The 24,590-nt window shown below is 32.0% G+C and overlaps 1 protein-coding gene across 15 annotated transcripts in view; it reads right to left on the minus strand.

Annotated features, from left to right (window-relative positions):
* Nucleotides 1-24,590, minus strand: part of CCSER1 (coiled-coil serine rich protein 1) — a 1,385,530-nt gene that overhangs the window by 584,597 nt on the left and 776,343 nt on the right. For 2 of the 15 annotated variants that reach the window (XM_035294546.3, XM_078366832.1), the window contains one exon: nucleotides 9,415-10,755. The exons of the other annotated variants lie outside the window; for them this stretch is intronic. In XM_035294546.3, coding sequence (XP_035150437.2) covers nucleotides 10,696-10,755 — 60 coding nt within the window. In that variant the 3' untranslated portion in view covers nucleotides 9,415-10,695. Of the gene's footprint in view, nucleotides 1-9,414; nucleotides 10,756-24,590 lie in introns of those variants that run through there. 15 annotated transcript variants of the gene reach the window in all.

Below are 24,590 nucleotides of genomic sequence, written 5' to 3' on the forward strand. Positions count from 1 at the left end.
GTTGATGGAACCCAAAGGATTAAATTGGGCTGCTATGCAGCAGATTGCTCATATAAACAGACATTGAATGTGTCTTTTTCATATAAAAATTAATAAAAGGAAGCGGAAGAGTAAGCAGAACATATCGAAAAGCACCAAGTATATCTGTGTCTGATAATTATGAGGTACTAAATATACTTGCATCTCTTTCTCTGTACAAATATAAGATAATCCTAAATTCAATAAGGTGAAAGGTAACCTTGAATTGTGCCAAAATACATTATGCTCATAAAATTATCACGTCACACAGACATATTTTTGTTATGCTAATTATAACAACAATAAAAAGCACTGTGATTATACCTATCCTGCTAGATTCTATTTATCTGTGGTTGGTCAGTATGGTGTTATACTGTTTTATAGCTTCAGGACCCAACACACTAAGTTTTTAGTAGACATTTCCTGAATACATAATTAAACAAAAAAATCATGTGAATTCATGTGAATTATGATTTCCTAGAAAAATCTGGCTGAGAATAAAATTACACTGAACCTAATAATCTGAATATTTTACCTATTTCTATTTTTTATAATGCAAAAGAATGCATATAAACATGCAATTTTATGATGTATATAAATGCTTAAAATTTCAGAAGCTATAAAACTTAGAAAATTATTGCCAAACTGTGAGAATTGATATCTTCTCATAATTTATATATTAACTTAAAAATTCTATTGATAAGATTTTCAATTGTGACAATAAAACATGGCCTCATATTTATAAATCTTTGTTTTCACCCTATGTGTGGTAAAATAGAAAAAAAAATGAAAAAAAAATTGAGAAAAAGAAGATATATATCTCTAAGACACTGATTAATGTTCTCTTCCAACTTAATTATTTTCTATGTTCTGAAAATGAATTGGAAACTATTGTCTGAAAAATGAAGACACTAATTTCATATATATATTTATTTATATTTATATTTGGATTATACTTAAAACAATAGGTTTTGGGTAACGCAACCACCATCTTGATATAGTGAATGTCTACGTAAGTATTGTTGTACAATGAAAATCATTTAAATCAACTACTATAGTAGGAATTCACGAATTAATTATAGATGGGAAAAAAAAAAAAGTACCAAGGATGTCACCTGACACTCAACACTGAAAAAAAGGCAGAAAGATGCAGCTTACTTTGTTTAGAAACTAAAATTCCAGTAGAAAATTTTCTAATTAAGTATAAATGTAAATTGGGTAATGTGGGAATTAAAGATGATCATATTTTTATATCTTTAAGGTTGAAAATATAGCACATGATTTAGGAGATGATATGGGAAGATTTACCATTAAATTGGCAAGGAGAAAAAATTACGTAAACCTATTTTTTCAGTTGATGCAAATTATCTATTTCTGGATCAAGCAAAGCATATTGTTTGGGAAAAAGAAAGTCATTTTTGTTCACACATTTAAGATATTATACTTGTCACTTACAGTCTCTAGAGATACTTGCAAAGGAAAAAATGTGCTTCATGATAGGTTGTAAAGAGATAAGTAACTAAAAAATGTTGTTGAAATAACACTATCACCATGAATTAATTCTGACAAGTATAATAATGGTTAGATTATATATCATCAAGTATGATTTTTTTAATAATTAAAATAAGCTGGAATATGCTGTGGTAGCATCAACAAATTCTAGACAATTCAGTAGATAATACACTGATTACAAGTAGAAATATTTTTTAAAATATATAAATATTGGAAAATCCAGTTGAACCACTGAAACAGAGCTGGAGAATATGGTGTAAATAATACGTTTAAGTCAGGTGCTAAAAATTGACATAGCTTTATGTACACATAATATATTGAGAAAAAATATTCAATTATAGCTTAAAAAATTAATTACATTTTTCTGGAAAATGTGATGGAATCCGTGATTTTTTTTGTGTCAGTAATGTAGCATATTTAACAAATGATACTTTTTATATTTTCATTAAGATGAGATTAATTCATAGAAAAACAGACAAAACAGTAGGCACTGGTGCTGTTTGCTGGTTAAATTTCTTTTCCCCACTTCTAGGCGTAAGTTGATTTGCTCTTCCTTGCTCCCTGGAGTGAGTTAGCTGTCATCATGTGACTTGCTTTGTTTTGATCAATGAAATACGAGTAGAAGTATTACATGCTGTTTCTGGGTGGAAATATAAGACCTGTTGTACAATCTGAGACATTCCCTTTTTCCCTCTGAGACTGCAACAAAACAGAGGATTGTTCCACCAGCTTGAGTGAGAGAACATGGAGAAGTCTTGCCTGCTGAACAGCAATAGATATATAGCATAAGCAAGAAATCTCTATTTGATGTTATGAGTCACTGCTAATATTTGGGAATTGTTTCTGCAGCACCATCTAGCCTTCTCAGACTGATATGGATATAGTTCATTCTGTGCTTTAGGTAAGGTTTGGATACAGGTTAGCGGTAGGTAAGGAGTGTTAAAATCTGAAATCAAGACTGCTTATATTTACATTCCAGGCCGGGCGCGGTGGCTCAAGCCTGTAATCCCAGCACTTTGGGAGTCCAGGCGGGTGGATCACGAGGTCAAGAGATCAAGACTATCTTGGTCAACATGGTGAAACCCCGTCTCTACTAAAAGTACAAACAAATTAGCTGGGCATGGTGGCGCGTGCCTGTAATCCCAGCTACTCAGGAGGCTGAGGCAGGAGAATTGCCTGAACCCAGGAGGCGGAGGTTGTGGTGAGCCGAGATCGCGCCATTGCACTCCAGCCTGGGTAACGAGCGAAACTCCATCTCAAAAAAAAAAAAAAAAAAAAAAAAAAAGAATCTCATGGCACATTTCTATATCATCATTTACTCCTTTATAATTTTACTTCAAATTCAACATCATTCTCAGCAAACTGATACAAGAACAGAAAATGAAATACCGCATATTCTCGCTCATAGGTGGGTGATGAAGAAAAGAGAACACATGGACACAGGGAAGGGAGTACTACACACTGGGGTCTACTGGGGGGAAGAGGGGAGGGACAGCGGGGTGGGGGAAGAGGGGAGGGATAGCCTGGGGAGAAATGCCAAATGTGGGTGAAGGGAAAGACGGCAGCAAAACACACTGCCATGTGTGTACCCATGCAACTATCTTGCATGATCTGCACATGTACCCCAAAACCTAAAATGCAATAAAAAAAATAAAGTAACACATAAAAAACAAAATTTTTTTTCTTTTCTTTTCTTTTTTTTTTTTTGAGATGGAGTTTTGCCTCCAAACTGGAGTGCAGTGGCATGATCTGGGCTCACTGTAACCTCTGCCTTCTAGGTTCTATCAATTCTCCTGCCTCAGCCTCCAGAGTAGTTTGGATTAGAGGCATCCTGCACCATGCCTGGCTAATTTTTGTATATTTAGTACAGACAGGTTTTTACCATGTTGGCCAGGCTAGTCTCAAACTCCTAATCTCAAGTTATCCACATGCCTTGGCCTCCCAAGTGCTAGGATTACAGGCATGAGACACTGCACCCAGCCTCCTTTGTAAGTTGAGAATAACAATGCAATCTTTCTTGAGTTTGCTGTTGTTTTAAAGATTGCATAATTCAAATATACATAATAGAGCACTTAGAACATTGCTTTGCACAGCAGTACCTAATAAAACATTAGTCATTATTCTCTTTGAGGAATTACAGTGTCTTGTATTTGCTCATGCTTATAATAGTAGCATTATATCACTCTCTATAATAATTAGTATCACTCTTAATTGTAATTATAAAAATCAAAGGCAAAAAGTTATCCTATTAAAATTTTAGTTTATTTATTTTTTGAAAAGTGGCATACCCATGGTGATGTATATGTGGTATTTCCCTATTGAGCAGAATACTTGATTGCTAATAATACTAGTCTTGCATTTGTGGGCAAGTTATTAACATCTCTATGTTTCAGTTTCCTTTCTTTTGAAAGTATATCATATAGAGTAACTACTTCATAGCTTTTGTGAGGATCAAAATATTTAAAATATGTAAAACTTTTAGAACAACACCTGACATACAGTAAAAATTGTTAGCCATTATTAAACTGCAGAGTGATTTAGAGAAGATGGAGTTCAATGATGCATGGAGAAGTTAGGAAATATGTTGGGGTGGGGAGAGGCAGATGGAACTTGGTTTTCTTTTCATACAAACACGCTAGGCAAGAAAAAATAGCATTATAGGTTTGGGCACTAAAGATGCTGAGACTGGAGGGTAGAAATAACAGTCTGTTTGGGAAAAAGCAGGAGAACAGATAAATCAGGCTGTAAATATTGTATTCAGGCTTTCTTATGTGTTTTCTCTTATGGTAACTGTCATGTATTTCTGATACACACCAAGTAAAATAAAACAAAATATGAAGCAATACAGATTTTTTAACTCATTAAATAAAACAACATCTGAAATATTTTCAGACAAGGCAATTATATTCAATGAAATATGTAATGAGGTCTGTAGTATAACTGAAAGACACATAATAAAAAACGAACATGATCCATTCCAATTAGCTGTATGTGTTGTTATTCTAGCAAGAGTAATTCTGCATAAAAGCAAACGGAAAAATAATTATAAAATATGTCTCTAATTGAAAATATGATATATACATTTAAATTTTTATTTTTGTAGTATATTCTGACACATATCCAGAAAAAAAAATTGACTTTCAGTTTTTTTCCCAGTTAAATCACTGAATTTTTTGTCCTTCAGAATTACAATTCCTGAGTTTGCTGAAATATAATCAGCAAGAAAAGCAATCTCTTCTATCACTCACTTCAACTGTGTTTTAAAACATTCAAAACATGGAAGAGAAACCAAAATAACTGTGGTCTCAATCAGATAAACATTTTCTATAAAACATTTTCTACACAACGATAGAGCCACGAAAAATTCAAGGCATTAGATTTACCATCCATGCCAATGGAGTATATCATACTCGTGAATGGTGGAGATGTGGCAGGTGGGGCAGAAGGAATTATAGCAACTGATTTGTCTTCACAAGAAAGAAACAAGGTAACTTCTAATATCTTGTCAACAAGTAAATGAGTCCTTCAGGTCAATATGTAATAGTATTTGGTAGAAGGAGGGCCCTTACATATGGAAATGTTTACACCACGTCCTGGGTTAAGGACTTATTTGACTAAATGAACTTAGAATCTATGGATTTATGAGCATGGCACCCTGGAAAATGTCACAACGTTGGGATATAAAATTGAGATGTTTAATAAATAAAACACTCTCTCTGCTGTGTGCAATAATTTCAAAAACCTTCTCCTGAAGATCTGATCTATGACTGTGGATCAGAGAGTGGATGCTCAATGTAGAATGAAAGGTCTTGGAGAGCTGCCTTCTATATCACAGACCTGTTCCTGCTTCATCTGAGTTCTTCAGTGCCAGTACATTTGAAATGAATAGTAAGTCTTGATATTGGAGTAAGATATCTGATTGGTATGAGTTTCATTTGACAATTTAATCTTTTGTTTTTGCTCACCAGATGTTGATTTTTTTTCATGAATAACCAATAATAAGTTTTCAATGGCATTCTACTAGATATTTTTCACTTTTTAAATCAATATGAATTGGTTACTTGTTTTCTAAAGTTTACCTTCTGATAAAAAATTGTAACAAGCTGGGGGCAGTGGTTCATGCCTGTAATCCCAGCACTTTGGGAGACTGAAGCAGGTGGATGCTTTGAGGCCAGGAGTTTGAGATCAGACTAGGCAACATAGTGAGACCCCATCTCCACAAAAAACGTTAAAAATTAACCCAGTCCAGTGGTGCACATCTGTTGTCCCAGCTACTCTGGAGGCTGAGCCTGGAGGATTTCTTGAGCCCAGGAGGTTGAGGCTGCAGTGAGCTATGATTGTGCCACTGACCTACAGCCTGGGTGACAGAACAATATCACCCGTTTCTGTCTCTGTCTCTTTGTCTTTCTCTCTCTCTCTTTTCGAGTACGTGTTTATTAGTACATTGCATAAAGTTTTACTCCTGTTGCATAGCATTAATGAAATGGGTAAGTTAGTCGGCAAGTGGTTAGTTATGAATTTCCAGGATCTTATTCTTAAAATTAAGGTAGCTACAACCGAATGCCTGTCAGATGGTCATTATCTCAAATTCATAAATCATAAAATAACATTCTATAAAAATTGTACTAGAAATATAAATTGAACCCTAAACCTATATCAACACAGTAACTTCTTAAGGCATATGTGAACCATGAGGTAAAGAAAATTAAAATCTGTGTAGCATATTTCTTGCCAAAGTTACTTGTTCTTTCAAGCTTACTCTGGTAACTTTAGTAAACAGGTACACAGAAATTTCTTCTCAGGTCAGGAATCTTGCCACTCTCATTAAGAAGAAAGTTTTCTGAAGAACCTAAGCATGATGGCATGACATTCATTCACTCTTCCCAACGATTATATTAAAAATTTATTAGTACATACACCTTCCAGGCTGTTCATCAAAGTTTAAGTTACTAGCTATTCTCCCTTACAGGGGTGAGGGAATACTTCCTTTATCCCTTTATCCTATATACACACACACACACATATATACACACATACATATTTATAGAATTTACATATATTTATAAACATATATGTATTTATATGTTTATAAATATATAAAATTATATATAAAAACTATATATAATTATATATAGTTTATATATATATATATATAATCTTTTAAAGGAGAGTTAAAACATCTAAGCTACATCATAGAGGAAAGAAGCAATCTTTTTACCCTTGCTGCAATAATTGCTTTTTTCTGTCAGGATGAAATTAGCATTCACCTGCCAGTTTTCTTTCTGGGAGTCAGGAAACTTGCCCTTTCTTCCCAAAGAATACTTAGGCTACCTACATATTTTCTCCTCCGTATCAAGTTTCCTTTTTTAAAGATAGCTTTTAAATGAGGAAACTCTCATTTCCTATATAAGTGTGTGTGTGCCCATATATAATGTAACCACAATTTTAAAAATTAAGGAGGCAAACAGCTTTTAGAGAATAAGAAAGTAGCCAGAAAATATTTTATTATCATTTCAGACTCTGGTTCATCAATTTATTGTATGTGCTTCCCCATACAAAAATCAAAGAGAAAAATAGAAAGATAGAAAACTGTTTTCACAGAAGAGAAGCAAGAGAGTACCAATACATAGATTCAAAAAGTATGATTTGGTGTAAAAGATAAAATAACAAGCTTATATATCTCTTCTTTACCCCGTTTATAGCCTATCGTATTCTTCTCCACTATGCAAATTCAGATATTCAACAGATGTCAGTTGGAAGACAGGATATTCTAACAACTCTTAATGCTTATTAACACCAACAAGAATATTTTCTCTTTCCCCCAATGGGGGATATATACATCAATCAATTCATTGGCATGTAGACTTGTTTCAAGTAAATATAGCAAATCAAATTAACATGTTTGAAATGAGTTAGTGCTACTGTTTCTTTTTCCAGGTGCCAGCATAAAATATTGATGATTACCTAAAAAAGTACCAGGTAAGATATAGATTTGTTTTAGAAAGAGTGATAACATATGAGAAATTAAAAGTAGTATTTAAGTGTATTTGGAGAGTACTATAAGGAGAAGTAAGCCAAAAGTACAACATAAAAAGCATCTCCTTGTTAAATTTGGGGATTTCTGCTTCTAGTTGCAAGTTAAATATAAAAAAGAAAGTACATTTTGTTTTACAAAGAAACAAATATTTAAAACAATATTAAATTTAGGTAACTAAGAAAAATGATACAATTTAGATAACTTCAAGGAAGTTTTTATGTGTGTCACAATAAAATCAAATGTATATGATATAGTAACATACATATAATAACATATTACTTTAGTGTTTCATTAAAAAATCATTTAAAACCTAGCTATCTGTAATAAACAAGAGTTAATGGTGATTGCCTACATTCTAAAACTTGGTAGGTCAAATTAAATTGTCAGAATGATTTAAAATATAAATAAAAATATGTCCATAGTAACTGAAGTAACTAGCAAAATGGTCCATGGCTTTCCTTACATGTATTTCTCTATATTTGTATAAGTAATTCTCATTCTTATAAAATTATTACCTTAACTCATACATTTTATACCTTAGTCAAAGTAGGTGGCATTCACATAATAAATGTTTATCATTGTGATTATCCCTAGTTTATAAAGAGTACTTCAAAATTCAAGATTAATAATATAATATATACACAATACAGTTATATGTTTGCATATGTAGTCAATGCATACATTGTATTTAGTTCTGCAATTCTACAACCCACCAACATCTTGGAATCAGGAAAACAAAACAAATCTCTGACTTTTGATCTGGAGCATCTGAGAACAATCTATAGCTTTGTCTTTTATTAGAAAAGTTATATGAATTTCAGAAAGTTACTTGACCTCTTCAAATCTTACTTTCTTATTTGAAAGATGAAGACAAGTTTGCTCAATCTTATATTTTGGATTAATAACTGTGAGAGCACTTTGGATAAGCATGCTGGCATAATACTTGAAAATAATGTTCTTTAATCAATAAATGCTGCTATCTCTTGTCCCTCCTTTGGGAAATAAGTATCAACCATAATTTTGCTACATCTTGTAATATAGCACAAAAATTACAACACTAACACATTTTTCTAAAAATAAAAACAACATCACTATTAATCCCTATTTTAATTTCACTTGTAATCAAATAAATATTTACAAAACATTTTAAGAATTTAATGGACAAATTATACAATGAACACTGTGAGAAAGTCTGAAAATGTTTCCCCTTGAAAATTAAATTATTGATGTGTAAACATGTTCATTGATGTATATTTAGAATTGTTTCCATTACAACCTAAGAATAAAAGAAGAAAGAAAGGGAAGGGGAGGGAAAAGGAGGAGAGAAAAGAAATGAAGGAAGGAAGGAAGAAAGGAAAGGAAGGAGGGGAGAAGGAAATATAGTGTTTTGCTGGTATTAAAAAGAAATTATAAAATTGTATCTTTCGAAATAGGTGACCTTTTCTTGTCTGTAGTTAAAGTTTCTGCTAAATAGCTTTTGAGGAAAAAAAATGTACCTTTCTTTATTGACTTAACTCCAGTTGCTAATACAAATTATTTTATCTTGGTAGCCTGGTCAAAAGACTTCAATTGAATTCTTGCTTCTTCAAGATAATATTGTATTGACCATTCATGTAGATAAAAATCTTTACAAGGGGAGTGCTTTAATTTAAGGGGATGGAGTTTTGCATTATCTATATTTAAAGGTTTCAAATATAAAATAAGGCAATAAAAAGAAAGAGATAAGAAAAGGATAAAAGATGGAACTCTAGAAAACTGTCAGAAAAACAAAAAAGTTTTTGTATTTTAGATCACAGAGGGTGTTTTAAGAGGCAAAATCAACAAGGGCAAACACACCATTTTGTGTAAATAAATATATTTATAATTTTTATTTTAATACCATGTTTTACATCTAGCATTTATGATTCATAATATATGTTACATAATGATTGAAATAATTTAAGTGGTTTCATAACATATTTATAATGGTTACCACCATTAACCATGATTACTTCATTGTCTGTTTGTATGACACAGAGAACTCTAGTAAAACAGGCTTTCTTCTTCTTGGTTCTATGGCTTTACTATTGCCCTGAACCCTGCCCACAACATTGAGCCATTCTTTTGGGCTGTCTATCTCTGTCACCTATCCTTGCAGTAAACTACAACATTCAGGAGTGCCTTGTAGCCACCTGGTCACTTGATAATTAAAGTGACCCGTAATAAAGGCAACAAACATGACACACGAAAATCAGGAAGCAATGTCAAGTCCAGGCACAGATATCCTTTTATGATACATTCAGGAGACTATCTTAAATATGAGCTTAATTTCCAATAAATAGTCCTCAACCATTTAGGGTTCTAAAACAGGTGTTATATTTTCTGTAGTTATGAATAAGACTCTTCATTATTTGTTCTAGGTAAAGACACACTGCTTTCATCTTTTGGTCTTGATGCAAAAGAAGGAAGATTGTAGATATTTTGTTCTTCAGTAGGAACTGTCGTACTAAGATGGAAGACACTAAAGGCATTGTTTTCAAACTTATCTAATGTACATGGAATATGTGATGAAATTAAATTAAGACTATAATCAGAGAGACCACATGGATGAGAAGAGTGAAGAAAAAATACTTACTGCCAAGTGGAATATTACATTTTAGAATATATGCATATAGAAATAATTTTTACATCCTGGTCAACAAGGTGAAACCCCGTCTCTACTAAAAATAAAAAATTAGCTGGGCATGGTGGCACGCACCTGTAGTCCCAGCTACTCGGGTGGCTGAGGCAGAAGAATTGCTTGAACCCAGGAGGCGGAGGTTGTGGTGAGCTGAGATCGCACCATTGCACTCCAGCCTGGGTAACAAGAGCAAAACTCCATCTCAAAAAAAAAAAAAAAAAAAAAAGTGTAAACAAAAATCTATTTTTGTTTTAAAAATACAATGAGAATAAAGCAGACATATGTTTGTTGAATCTTAATTCATCAGTATTTATGATTTTTGCAAATGCAAAAAGGGTGAATTATTTGAAATGAAAATCTTTCTATATTACACACTTAAAATGTGAAATGATGAAAAAATTGATTTTACTCAATATTTTGCACATCACAGATTAGTGAAGAATTTCTTATTGTCAAATAATGATTTAACCTAAGTTGAAATATGTACTGGTTTAAATAAACCTTCAGTGTATGTAGGATTCCACAGGGCCTTGAAAAGAAGAAAACAAAAAGAAATGAATGAAATCAATAAAATAAAATAAAATTTTACTTAATATAAATATTTAAAATGTTTAAACACTTTTAAAACACACCAACATAAAATGGTTCTATTTATGATTTTCTCTACCAAAAATTACTGTTAATATTTGTAACAAGTATATTAATAATGCTTATACACTCCCAGCTTCCAACTAAATATGCTCTGCTACCAAACATGAGATGAAAGAAGGAAGATTAATTAGCTTTTTTTTTATTTCCTTGGTTTTATAATTAGAGTACAAAAACAAGTTTTAATCAACATTTTTCTTTATGTATTCCCCAGCTTAACAAAAACCTGCAAGAAAATTAAATAATGAAACACTACATAAGTCTCTTGTGGCTGTCCTGGTATTTTTGTAATCCATAGTCACTATGCAAAGTACTAAACACAAAGCTTCAACAGAATTTTGTTAATCTGCCACAATTATTATCTTATTATTATCTTATATTAATCTCTAAACTTTACTGTAATTTTAAGTGAAAGGAAATATAAGACATTTCAAAATATTTTGCTCTTTTTACAAAAAGAGACTTCATTTTGTGATGGTAATATATATGAAAAGTACTATAAATTCATATATAAATATATTTCATATATAAATATATATGAAATATAGAATATGACATCTGCTTCCAAGAATGTAAAATTGTAGTGATATAAATGAATATAGGAAAAGATGAGCCATACTACAAAGATGGTAAATTATAATAAATAGGACATATACATGTTAATATGGGGAACTGGCAACATTGTATAGGACTGGTAACTAAGATGAAAGTAGGTTAACTACAACAGATAACTGCTGAAGGAGTTCTACAGAAAGAAATCACTCCTCATTTGCGTCATCCAGTCAAGGATATGAAATTGGAGCTTGGCTTAAAATAGAGATATAATGTGGGGCAGAGGTATTCCAGAAGAAATGGTTAAAATGAAACCTAAAATCTTAGAAAATAAATAACAATTTGTAATGAATCAGTATAGATGGAATAAAAGGTTTTAGTTTGAAAACAGTAGGTGTTTGAGTTGCATAAATAGGAAAGGGTACAATTTTAGCAGCCATGGATGCTAGATCAAGGAGTGTGGATTCTATCCTATATGCCTTAGTGAGCCATTCAATTTGTGTGTGTCTGTGCGTGTGTGTGCTTCAAATTAGAAATACAACACGATGTAAGCTGTGTGTTTGCGTTTTTTATTTTCTGCGAATTTATCTGTGGTGTTATATAGATTAGAATATGTAGAGCCTAAATGTAACATGACAAGACCAAAAGCAATAGATGAAATCCTCAAGCACTCATCAGGATTAAGAGGTGAATGTTCTTGATAGTATGATTTTCCCTGTCACCATGCTTGTTCTAGTTCTGTGAACAGTGACGCATCACACAAGTTCCAACTCAAATGCAACACTGGCAGAACCATCATCCTTGATGGCTCTTTTCTAGGCAGTGACTTCTTCCCTTAATCTCATCTTTCTGTTGATCTCCTTTATGTCCTTAACATGGTATGAAATTCTCTTGTTTAGTTCTTTGGTTTCTAATTTATTGTCTACCTTCATTCAGTAGAATATGAAGTTTATGAAGACAAAAAATTTGTCTGGTGATGTATGCTTCGTATTCACTGTTACAATCTCAGTGTCTGGAATCTCTCCTCTCTCTCTCTCTCTCTCTCTCTTTCTCCTCTCTTTCTTTCTCTCCCTCTTTCTCTTTCTCCTCTTTCTTTCTCTCTCTCTCTCTCTCTTACATGACTGTATAAATGAATGGGGGTGAAACACCTTGTGATAAAAGGAACCTCAGGACTATAACTTTATATTATACACAGAGGCAGATACGTTATTGCCAACTATTTTCTTAAAAAATATCCACAAAATGCTTAAGACTAAGAGTTGAAGATTAAGAAGATGCCTAGCATCCACAACCGATTATACAAATACTAGTTGAATGAATGTGAAAGACAGATAAAATATATTTTTATGTTATTTTATACATTTTAGAAACCTGGATTTCTGTTTTTCTGTGTATTTTAAGGCTCCTAACATTCATATATTTAATGAAAGTCTAACCCAGAATCACTTTTTAATTTTCAAATAGTAAAATAAAGGGAAAAAATACCATAATAGCCTGAATACGTTCAGAGACACATATGTAATGAAAATATATGATACTAACATTTCTCTTTCTATAAAAGTTTTTAATACTCTAGTATTTGTAATGTAAAGTGGACAAAAAGTTAATAAGTCTGTGTCATTTTAAGCAGGTAGAACATGAAGACAACTGCAAGAAAATAGTAAAGTTCACCTAATGAGAACAAATGGCTTCCCGTGACTACATTGTAGTGAAAATAAGAAATTGAAAGGTAAGATTCCTTTTTATGATTCACCACTTTGGGGATATTATAAACTAGGAGAATCAGTTACAATATAGATGAATCTTCTTGGGCTTTAAAGTGTAATGCATTCAATATATTGTGAAATTAAAAGAAAAATTCTCCAATATTTAATATTTATTTTTAATAATTACATTTTAGAAACAAAATTGTCATTAAATTCTTTGTTACCACAAAATTTTCCAACTTATTTTATTTTGTAAGAAAGTAGGTCTTGAAAAGAAAGTAAATACATTGTACAAATAATTTTATATTCATTTTAGCAGTGATGGAGTTTTCTTTTCTAAATAATATATTTCTCCATTAAAATATTTTATTCTTATACACATGTTCATTGTAAAAAAATGACAAAAAGAGATAAGGAAAAATAATAAATTAATCTGGTACATTCCTACAAACCAGAGATCATCACTATACCAAGCTTCTGTATTCATACTTATTTTTTTTTAATTAAAAAAAGAAGCACATAGTACATTCTGTTTTTCACTTTATTAATGTTGTTTTTTTCCCTAGTAGTAACCTCTCCTGTTCATGTCAGAAGTTTTCATCAAATCTAATAGCAATCCTTGTTCAAATTTCCTAAAATGTCCCTCAAATACATGTTACTTACTGCTGGACCGCCCAGCCCAAGATTTAGTCCTGGACCACACATTACATCTTACCATGCCATTTAAATATCTTTGCATATTTTTAACTTGGGAAACCATTCCCTTCCTTGAGAAAACTTTTAAGATACAGAAAAACAGACTGGTACTATTAACACCTGCATAGCCTTCACCTAGTATCTTAGTCCATTTTGCATGGCTCAAAAGGAACGCCTGAGACTAAGTAATTTATTTATTTAAAAAAGGTTTATTTGGCTAGAGATTATGCAAGCTGGAAGACTGGGCATCTGATGAAAGTCTCAACCTACTTCTACTCGTGGCAGAAATGGAAAGGGAGCCAGTGTGTGCAGACGTGTCACTCACTACCAGAGAGGAAGCAAGAGAGTCTGTGGGGAGGTGCCTGCTCTCTCAGAAACTCAGAGTGAGAACTCATTTACCCCCAGGGAGGGCATTAATCTTTTAATGGGAGATCTCTCTCATGACCCAAACACCTCCCATTGTCCTATTAAGCCCCATTTCCAATTGGGAGTCAAATTTCAACATGAGATTTGAAGGAGATGGGCATTGAAATCATAGCACCTAGATTCAGTAATTAAGAATTGCCACAGTTGCTTTTGAACTTCTCTCCCTCTCTAGCTACTTCACCACACACACACACACACACACACACACATGCATACATATGCATTTCATATGTTGTCACATCTGTTTAGTATCTTTAATCGAGATAGTCCCCCCATTTTTAATAGCATCTTTTTTTAAAGGGTACTATATAAGTTGTCTTATAGAATATTGCTCATTTGAATTTTATCTGATTGTTGACTATAGTATTGTTTAACTTATCCACTCACCTCCTCTGTTTCATGACTATTGAAAGTTATGCCTATAAACTTGAAAGGTTTATAGTTTTTCAGTGGGCAAAACAAGAAAATATTCTTCAGTTAGCAAATTATAAGTTCCTATTGACACTTTACATTTGAATATAACATTACCAGATTCTTTCCTTTAACTTCTGCTTTTTCATAGTTATGTTTCTTTTCTCTTATCTTGACATAACTTGGATGCTAGAAATATTAGATTTACTTGCTGAATGTTATAACACATAAATAACTTCAAAGTTATTATAACAGTAGTAATATAATTTTACCTCTGATTGAAGTTTTAGATTTTTTGTACTTGTCTTTGTCCTTATACTGTAACTCATTTGAAAATGAGCCATTATCCTATAGCCCCCATGGTTATTTGTGTTTTTTATCTTTTACAAAAGATTATCCTAACTAAAATTACAAAAATTAGAAATCTTATGAGTTTCTAAGGTTTCATAAGAAAACCTTATGAAAATATTATTTGGTACTTACAAAAGTGTAGGTTCAGGGTAAATTTCTAGAATTAGCAATGCTAGGTTAGTATAAGATCATATATAATTTAGGTAGAGTTTTCAAAATTCTCCTCTGTCGGATATGTGCCATTGCTGTTCTTTAGTAAGAGAAAATTTAAAACAAAAAGTAAAAAATGTTTAAAAGTTCATGTGATTGAATGATATCCAGTCCTTTAAATTGTGAATAGTAAAATTCATTCATTAATATTACAGTAAAGTAATATTAATTTATTTGACATGTCGAAAGCATACATGAAGACATATATGTTTGTGTACCTGTAATATATTTATAGATAACCGAGCATTTATATGATGATTTTAACATACTAAAACCCAAGTAGAGAAAAGAAACTTTAAAAAGTATAGAAAATAATATATTCATATCCTCACACCAAGTATTTTTTGTATTTTTATGAATTACATAAATTTCTTTTAGTTTTATATTTTTTGACATATAATTGGGTCATGTTACTGATACTTCTGCAAAGAAAAGTTAATCTTTTCAGACTTAACTAGAGTCTATCGCATCTTTTTCATAAATTAAAAAAAAAACACTTCTAGATAACATTTTTGGAACAACATTGCTTCTTTCTTTCTTTTTTTTTTTTTGAGACATAGTCTCACTCTGTCACCCAGGCTGGAGTACAGCGGCACCATCTTGGCTCACTGCAACTTCTACCTCCTGGGTTCAAGTGATTCTCCTGCCTCAGCCTCCTGAGTAGCTGGAATTACAGGCATGTCCCACAAATGCCCAGCAAATTTTTGTAATTTTATTAGAGACAGGAGTTCACCACATTGGCCAGGCTGGTCTCAAACCCCTGACCTCGGGTGATCCACCTGCCTCGGTTTCCCAAAGTGCTGGGATTACAGCCTTGAGCCACCTTGCCAAGCTCTAAGTGTTTTTTATAACCCCCAAAACTTAAAAACATAATACTTTTCATTCTATACTCGTACTTTCTTAGGCTTAAAAAATGAACAATTCATTCAAATTTAAGGTATATTCTTCCAACACAACAAAATGTTAAACCTGTTTTAAGTACTTTTCTCTCAGAAAGTTACTCTATATTCAACCACACTTTAAATAAACGTCCTTTAATTTGATAGCTTAAATTCAAATCTATAAATCTATTTATACACACAAAACTCATAAAATGGCAAATCTGAAGTAATTCTGATGTGTATAGAACTTCAATTCTTTAAGTACTCTGAAATGCAAATTACATTCTTTTTGGTATAAATTTTTTTCAGTAACAGATCAACATTATAAATTTAAAATTCTAATTACTGTCTTAACACGTGACATCAAAAAGAGTAAAATTTCCTGGTATTCTTATTTTATAGAGCATAAGGTTAATGATATACCTGGCTCTCTTTTAGGAAACTTTTTAATATAATATTCTGAAAAAAGTCCCTGTTCTTTTCCTGCTTTGTTTTAAGCCAAACATTTATGGAATGTTTTCCCTTTAGCTTTCTATGATGTTTTATAAGCTAAAAATCCCTTTATAGTTTTATTTTGAAACTTTATTAATCTAAACATTTCAATGACTTTTTTCCTCTAAAATCAGTGTCAGTTATTTTACTGGCAAAAGGCAAAAGCTAGCTATTCTCAAATCCCAAAGCACGAATCAAGTGGCTGGAAAACATTTTGATGGACAAAGACCACTATGAGGACTAATGCTCTTGGTACATACTATCCGTTTTTGTGCATCTAAATCAAGTACAAGTAAAGTTGTCAAAGGGAATAGCAGATCTCATGAGAAAACTAAGGGCAAAATTAAATGACTTAAATTAATGAAATCTGATAGCTTAGTGAAATAAAATATCAACCATGACAAAACAGGAAAGCCATGAGCTAGTGTACTGTGAAAAACAAAATACTATCATACCTATGTTATGGAAATAATTGTTATCACTATTTCACGAGAAGGTGGGTTTATGATTTCTGTGATTAAAAATTAGTGCTTCTGAGAGTTAATTTGCTTACTATTTTAAACAGAAATCATCTTGATATTAATATGTACCAAGTGTAATAAAATTGGACAACAAATATGCTTAGCTAATAGTTATATAAATTTAATCATATTAAAATTCAAATAACCATTTTAAACATTGTGCTAATGTAAGACATGATTCCCAGTAATTCTTATTATATACACAGAAAACTTAAAGAATGTGCATTTAATTTTAACTTTTATAATAGAAATAATACATCAAATAAAAGTAAACATTTTTGTACCTATGCCTTATTTCTGTGTGTATATTTATATGTGCATGTCTGTGTGTATTAATAGACCATGCTTTTGTGTGTGCATAGGTACAAAATAGCTTTTTTGTTCAAGTGATTCTCCTGCCTCAGCCTCCTGTGTAGCTGGAATTACAGGCATGTCCCACAAATGCCCAGCAAAATTTTGTAATTTTATTACAATAACATATTTCAAAGAGATACATCTATTTGAAGGATATAATATATATTTGAAAGATATATATATGTATTTCAAATATGTATAAAGGATATGTATACATATTTCAAGAATATTTATGTGTGTTATATATATGTATGTCATGTGTGTGTGTGTGCGTGCGTGTGTGTATAATAAGGATAAATTTCCTTTTGCAAATCTTTCCTGATTGTAGACCACAATAAAGGAAAGCAATGTTTTTGACAGAAATAAATTAATATAAGTCCACAAAAATATACCTGAAACAAGCACCTGAACAAAGTCATAGAACTTAACTTCATACATATGATAATAATTAGCTGCAATTGATTGATGCATCATAAACAGACAATGAGAGATACTTCAAGTTTATACTTGGTGTTTTCTTCCAAAGATTGGTAAACATTCTTTCCAAAAGGACTTCTTATATAATGCCACTTAGTACACTAGATAATGTAAAAGACTCCTAAGGCTGTCTAGGAAAAATATTAGAAAAATTTTGAAATTAAATTTAGATTTCCTATAAAGGTGAAAATCTGAGTTGGAAGTAGAAGTGAACTGGGAGAAATTTTCTTTTCAATAAATACATACTTTTCTTCTCTTTCATCAACACTATCACAACATAATTTTCAGCAAATATAATGTCTATTATTACTAATTTAAATTATATAAAACTTCCTCTGTGTGTACTGTTTAAATTTTTTAAGTTGACATTATTTACTGACAAATTGCATACATTTATGGGGTACAATGTGATATTTTGATATTGATATATGTATACAATATGGAATGATGAACTAAAACAAATTAGCATATCATCAATCACACTACTTATCCTGTTTTTTGTAGTAAGATATTTGAAATTTAGTAATTTTGAGATACATAATACATTATCATTAATGTATTAGTATTAGTATTATATTATTATATTAATGATAATAGTATGATAATGATATAGTCACTCTGCTGTATAGCAGATCTCAAAACTTATTTCTTCTGCAACTCAAGTTTTATAAACTTGGACCAGCAACAGCCCATCCCTGTGTTCTGTTTCACCTTAAAGAATTTTTTTATAATTATAAGAACTTTCACAGATGACATCCAGCCTTGCTGTTTTCCTCATAAGAATCCCAACCACACATTCTCTTAACAAAAGGGCTGTTGGTTCACTGATACTAATTCTATGTAGTCACTGCAGAATTAAAGACCTGGCAGCAGTCCAGGGGGATCTGGCTCCTAAGCAAGATTCAAGATTTTAGAAAGAATTATTCAGAACAATGCTATAGCAACAACTGCACATCGGTAATTATGTTTAGAAACTACTAGTTATCTATGCTTATTTGCATTTAATACTTTATTTTAAAAGGCATAAAGCAGTAATTTTTAAATACTTGTTGGATATAAAAAAGTAATATAAAAATAATATAGTATATAGCAGTATCTACAGCTGTATGTTTTGTGAATAAAATGATGCATATTAATTTGTTGTAAATTTTTAGAATTATAAAAACATTAGTGGCTTTTAGTTAATTTTTTTTTCACCAAGTAATCATTGACTGCTTCCTATATTTGTTTAGTTTCACCAGCACACCTCTGATAAATGGGATATGCTGATATACAATGAAGTCTAATTATACATTTAAAGCAAAGAAATCCATCTCTCTCTTCTCTGATAGAAGAATAGCGTTCAGAGAAACAAAGAGGGTAGGGTGAATGCAAACAACAAAAAGAAACAGGAGAAGCAAATGTAATTAATACAGTGTGGTTGATTTTACCCCGCTTTCTTCTCAGTGCTTATGCTAGGTGAATATGATACAGAAGGGTTGAGCTGACTGTTCCTTCAGGTAGACTATTCCTCTAGTGTGAGTGTCTTGATGTACTAAGGCTGAATCTAGGTTTTATAATGTAGAATATGATTTTTAGACTGCACAACCTCTAAATGAAACTATTCTTATCCAGGGCTCCAGCAGCGACAAAGTGGTTTGTTCTTACTGACTGAAGGGATGTCAAGGAATTTTGAAAGAGTACATCACAAAGGAGTTTTTTTTTTTAATTTTTTTATTGCATTTTAGGTTTTGGGGTACACGAGCAGAGCATGCAAGACAGTTGCGTAGGTACACACATGGCAGTGTGTTTTGCTTCCTTTCTCCCCTTCACCCACATTTGGCATTTCTCCCCAGGCTATCCCTCCCCACCTCCCCCTCCCACTGGCCCTCCCCTTTTCCCCCCAATAGACCCCAGTGTTTAGTACTCCCCTCCCTGTGTCCATGTGTTCTCATTTTTCATCACCCGCCTATGAGTGAGAATATGCGGTGTTTCATTTTCTGTTCTTGTGTCAGTTTGCCGAAGATGATGTTCTCCAGATTCATCCATGTCCCTACAAATGACACAAACTCATCATTTCTGATTGCTGCATAATATTCCATGGTGTATATGTGCCACATTTTTCCAATCCAGTCTATTATCAATGGGCATTTGGGTTGATTCCAGGTCTTTGCTATTGTAAACAGTGCTGCAATGAACATTCGTGTGCATGTCTCCTTATAGTAGAACGATTTATAGTCCTTTGGATATATACCCAGTAATGGGATTGCTGGGTCAAATGGAATTTCTATTTCTAAGGCCTTGAGGAATCGCCACACTGTCTTCCACAATGGTTGAACTAACTTACACTCCCACCAACAGTGTAAAAGTGTTCCTTTTTCTCCACATCCTCTCCAGCATCTGTTGTCTCCAGATTTTTTAATGATTGCCATTCTAACTGGCGTGAGATGGTATCTCAATGTGGTTTTGATTTGCATCTCTCTGATGACCAGTGACGATGAGCATTTTTTCATATGATTGTTGGCCTCATATATGTCTTCTTTCGTAAAGTGTCTGTTCATATCCTTTGCCCACTTTTGAATGGGCTTGTTTGTTTTTTTCCTGTAAATCTGTTTGAGTTCTTTGTAAATTCTGGATATCAGCCCTTTGTCAGATGGGTAAACTGCAAAAATTTTTTCCCATTCTGTTGGTTGCCGATTCACTCTAGTGACTGTTTCTTTTGCTGTGCAGAAGCTGTGGAGTTTCATTAGGTCCCATTTGTCTATTTTGGCTTTTGTTGCCAATGCTTTTGGTGTTTTGTTCATGAAGTCCTTGCCTACTCCTATGTCCTGGATAGTTTGCCTAGATTTCCTTCTAGGGTTTTTATGGTGCCAGGTCTTATGTTTAAGTCTTTAATCCATCTGGTGTTAATTTTAGTGTAAGGTGTCAGGAAGAGGTCCAGTTTCTGCTTTCTGCACATGGCTAGCCAGTTTTCCCAACACCATTTGTTAAGCAGGGAATCCTTTCCCATTGCTTGTTTTTCTCAGGTTTATCAAAGATTGTATAGTTGTAGATATGTTGTGTTGCCTCTGGTGCCTCTGTTTTGTTCCATTGGTCTATATCTCTGTTTTGGTACCAGTACCATGCTGTTTTGATTACTGTAGCCTTGTAGTATAGTTTGAAATTCGGTAGTGTGATGCCCCCTGCTGTGTTCTTTTTGCTTAGAATTGACTTGGCTATGCGGGCTCTCTTTTGGTTCCATATAAAGTTCATGGTATTTTTTTCCAGTTCTGTGAAGAAAGTCAGTGGTAGCTTGATGGGGATAGCGTTGATTCTGTAAATTACTTTGGGCAGTATAGCCATTTTCACGATATTAATTCTTCCTAACCATGAACATGGAATGTTTCTCCATCTGTTTGTGTCCTCTCTGATTTCATTGAGCAGTGGTTTGTAGTTCTCCTTGAAGAGGTCCCTTACGTTCCTTGTGAGTTGTATTCCAAGGTATTTTATTCTTTTTGTAGCAATTGTAAATGGCAGTTTGGGGGGAGGAGTTTTTGATTACACACAATTTTCACTTCATCTTCTTTAAGTCTCAAATCTCAAACTCAGACCTCCTTATATCACCTTATTGAATATTTCTGATCATATACTTGACCCTCCCCCATACACTTAGAATTATTCTTTCCCTGTGTTATTTTTCTTTTCTCACATTTTTTTCAGCACCTTCAAATGCATTATACAATTTGCTTATTTATTTAGCTTATTCATTTTTAAGTATGCCCTCACCAAATGCAAGCTCCATGCAGAAATATTTTTTGTTTGGTTAAAGGATGTATTCTAAATATCTAGAATGGAGCCTGGCTGCTAGAGGGGACTTAGTCATGTTTGTTGAATGAAAGCATGAATAAATTTTCAAAAGCAATGCCCTTAGGACATTACCACTGAATAAGATGTGACTCCATTAAATGTTAATAAGCACCCTTGGCAGATGATCATGTTTCCTATAGGTGTTTTTAAACAATGTTCTTATCTAAAAGTTATCTTTAATGTAATACAAACAATTATAGTCCATAAGAAAACCTGGAATATATAACTCAATTTTTAAAACTAATTGTTTTTTAATTTGTGAAAATAAACAGAAATATGTGAGATAAGTAAACATAAACAGATGAAGCATATGAGGGGGAGTCATTTTTTTTCTAATAAATGCCAGAGCAGAATTCATATATGATTAGAAGTACTGAATTTAAGAAGATAGAAGTAATAAATAAAAGCAAAACAGAAACTTTAATAAACTGCAGTTTATTAGCAGCATGACAATAGAGGCTAATTGATAGTTATTCAATTCTTAGAACTGGGCTTAATCCATAGGCAGACATAATATATTAGCATAGCACAAAAAACTCTTCTGCTCTAACTAATAAAACAATTACAATACAAACTAATCATATTTATTCCTAACATGAATACAGCATGATGAACTATTTTCATATTTTTTAGAACTCCCTGAAAACTAACTGCTCCAGGAGCACCACCAAAATTAAATCTAAGTAGCAAGAGATTGTGAAATACACAGATAATTGCATTGAAAAGTTTTTCAAAGTGTACTTTCATAACGTAAATAGTATTATTTTCATCATGTTTAAGTAGAAAAGTTTTTATAAAGCACATCTCACCATTTGGAAAGTGTGTTAAAATATCTAAAAAACAGAGGTATGCATCCATTAACAAACTGATTTATGCTTTATTCATATATGACTGAGACAAAAAATGTGATGCCAGTTCAGTCCATTTTAAGTAGCCAAACTGAAACTCCTAATGATATTTAGATTAACAGTAATTAACAATTTAATACTTAATGAAATACCTGATAACTTCAGAAGCCTTAAAGAAAACATTGCAAGTTCAAGACTAATAAAGACTTCTTATTAAATGTAAGTGTAAATCACAGCTAATGCAAGGAAGAAACTGCTTTCCTTAAAACTTTAGGGCATTTGTGGCTCAGAGAAATGTTTAAATCTGGTGACCATTCTGAGTCACTTTCAGGCATTATCTGAAAAGAAAACATACTTAAGGCCAATCAACTTGTCATGTTTTCAAAAATGATCTTCTTCAAAACATAAAATGGAAGTTAAAAAAAAGCTGCCCATAAAGATGTCATATTAATGAAAATATTTGAATTTTCTCGCTGTCATAATACAAGATCTTTAGAATATTTTGACTATTCATCCTCAAACATCATAATCAAAATATTATTTGCAGTAGTTCAAGCTATAAAATATTTACAGACAGCATATATGCTATATTGGAACATCTGTTTAGACAGTTGATGTAATTAGATAAAAAACTTCCCTGCCTCTCAACGTAATCTTGTAATGGGCAGTATTGCTACTTGACTACATCTATTCATCTTCTATTCTGTTTTAATAACACAAGTGTCACCTAAGAAATTATTCTTTGATCTTTCAATAAACTAAGCCTCTGCAGAAAGAGGAAGGTGGAAGAGGTTAAATTGCCATTGATTATTTAAGACACATTCATCATTTATTTAACAATCTCCCTCATCACAAAAACTATTGTGTTTCTAGGCCTGTGCTGAGACATTGTTAATTAATTTTTTTTAAGTCTTGCCATGTGCATTAGAAGTCAGAGCACATTGTAAACTAACATTAGTTTCATGTCTCCTGACAAATCCGGTGCAGGGTAGAAGTACTTTATTGTACAAATCTTTAAACTGATTCAAGGCAGTGAATTTTTAATAGATTTTATGATAATTAATGTTTTCTGTGGATTCTGTTTCTTATCTTAAGTAAAATGTGTACCAACAGTTCTTTTCCCAAGGAAATTATATTAATGATGACATACAGTATCATATATTCTGATACTCATACCAATAAAACATGATCCACAATGATCTGTAAAAAACAATTTGTGCTAATGTTGGTAGCTTTAAGAAGAAAACGAGTATAAGAAACATACATAATGTACAAGATTTCTATGAGATGCTTACAATAAACACAATTTGAAAATTATAAATAGATATATGTGTGTAAATAATATTTTTGAAAATTAAAATAAGGTGAAACTATATTTCCTTATGGGTAAAAAGAAAAAAAATACTATAAATTGAAGAATAATGATTTTTATTGCATATAAAATGTTAAAAATATTTATAAATAAATATTGAAAAATACAGAAAATATATCCCGGTCAGGGAAGAAATTGTACTACTTATGAATCATATATTTCCAGTTATGTAATTCATCATACTTAAAGCATTTGCTTATTTTTGATTTGTTTAAGTATTTCCATCCCCAGTTTTTCACATGCAAACTGCCATAAAGTTTAGTACTACAGCTATATCTAGTTGCTTTCATAAGTTATTATATGCATATTTTAGAAATTTCATTTGCTCATACAAAGCAGATTCTTTAAGGACTCACTGTCAAAAAAGTATTATTCTATAATCTTAATTAAATACAGTAAAATACATTAAACTATCACTATAACATGAAACAAGCTAGAAACAATTAAGATTTAATGAGGATTAACCATTAACATTCCTTCATTTTAAATTTTTATTTACATGTTTAGAGGAACTAAATGGCATTGATGTAAGAAATATTGTAGAAATAAGAAAATTATGAGGCATGGATAGGCAAATATATAATAGGCTGCTGG

The sequence above is a fragment of the Callithrix jacchus genome, chromosome 3, assembly GCF_049354715.1.
Source record: "Callithrix jacchus isolate 240 chromosome 3, calJac240_pri, whole genome shotgun sequence".
NCBI lineage: Eukaryota > Metazoa > Chordata > Mammalia > Primates > Cebidae > Callithrix > Callithrix jacchus.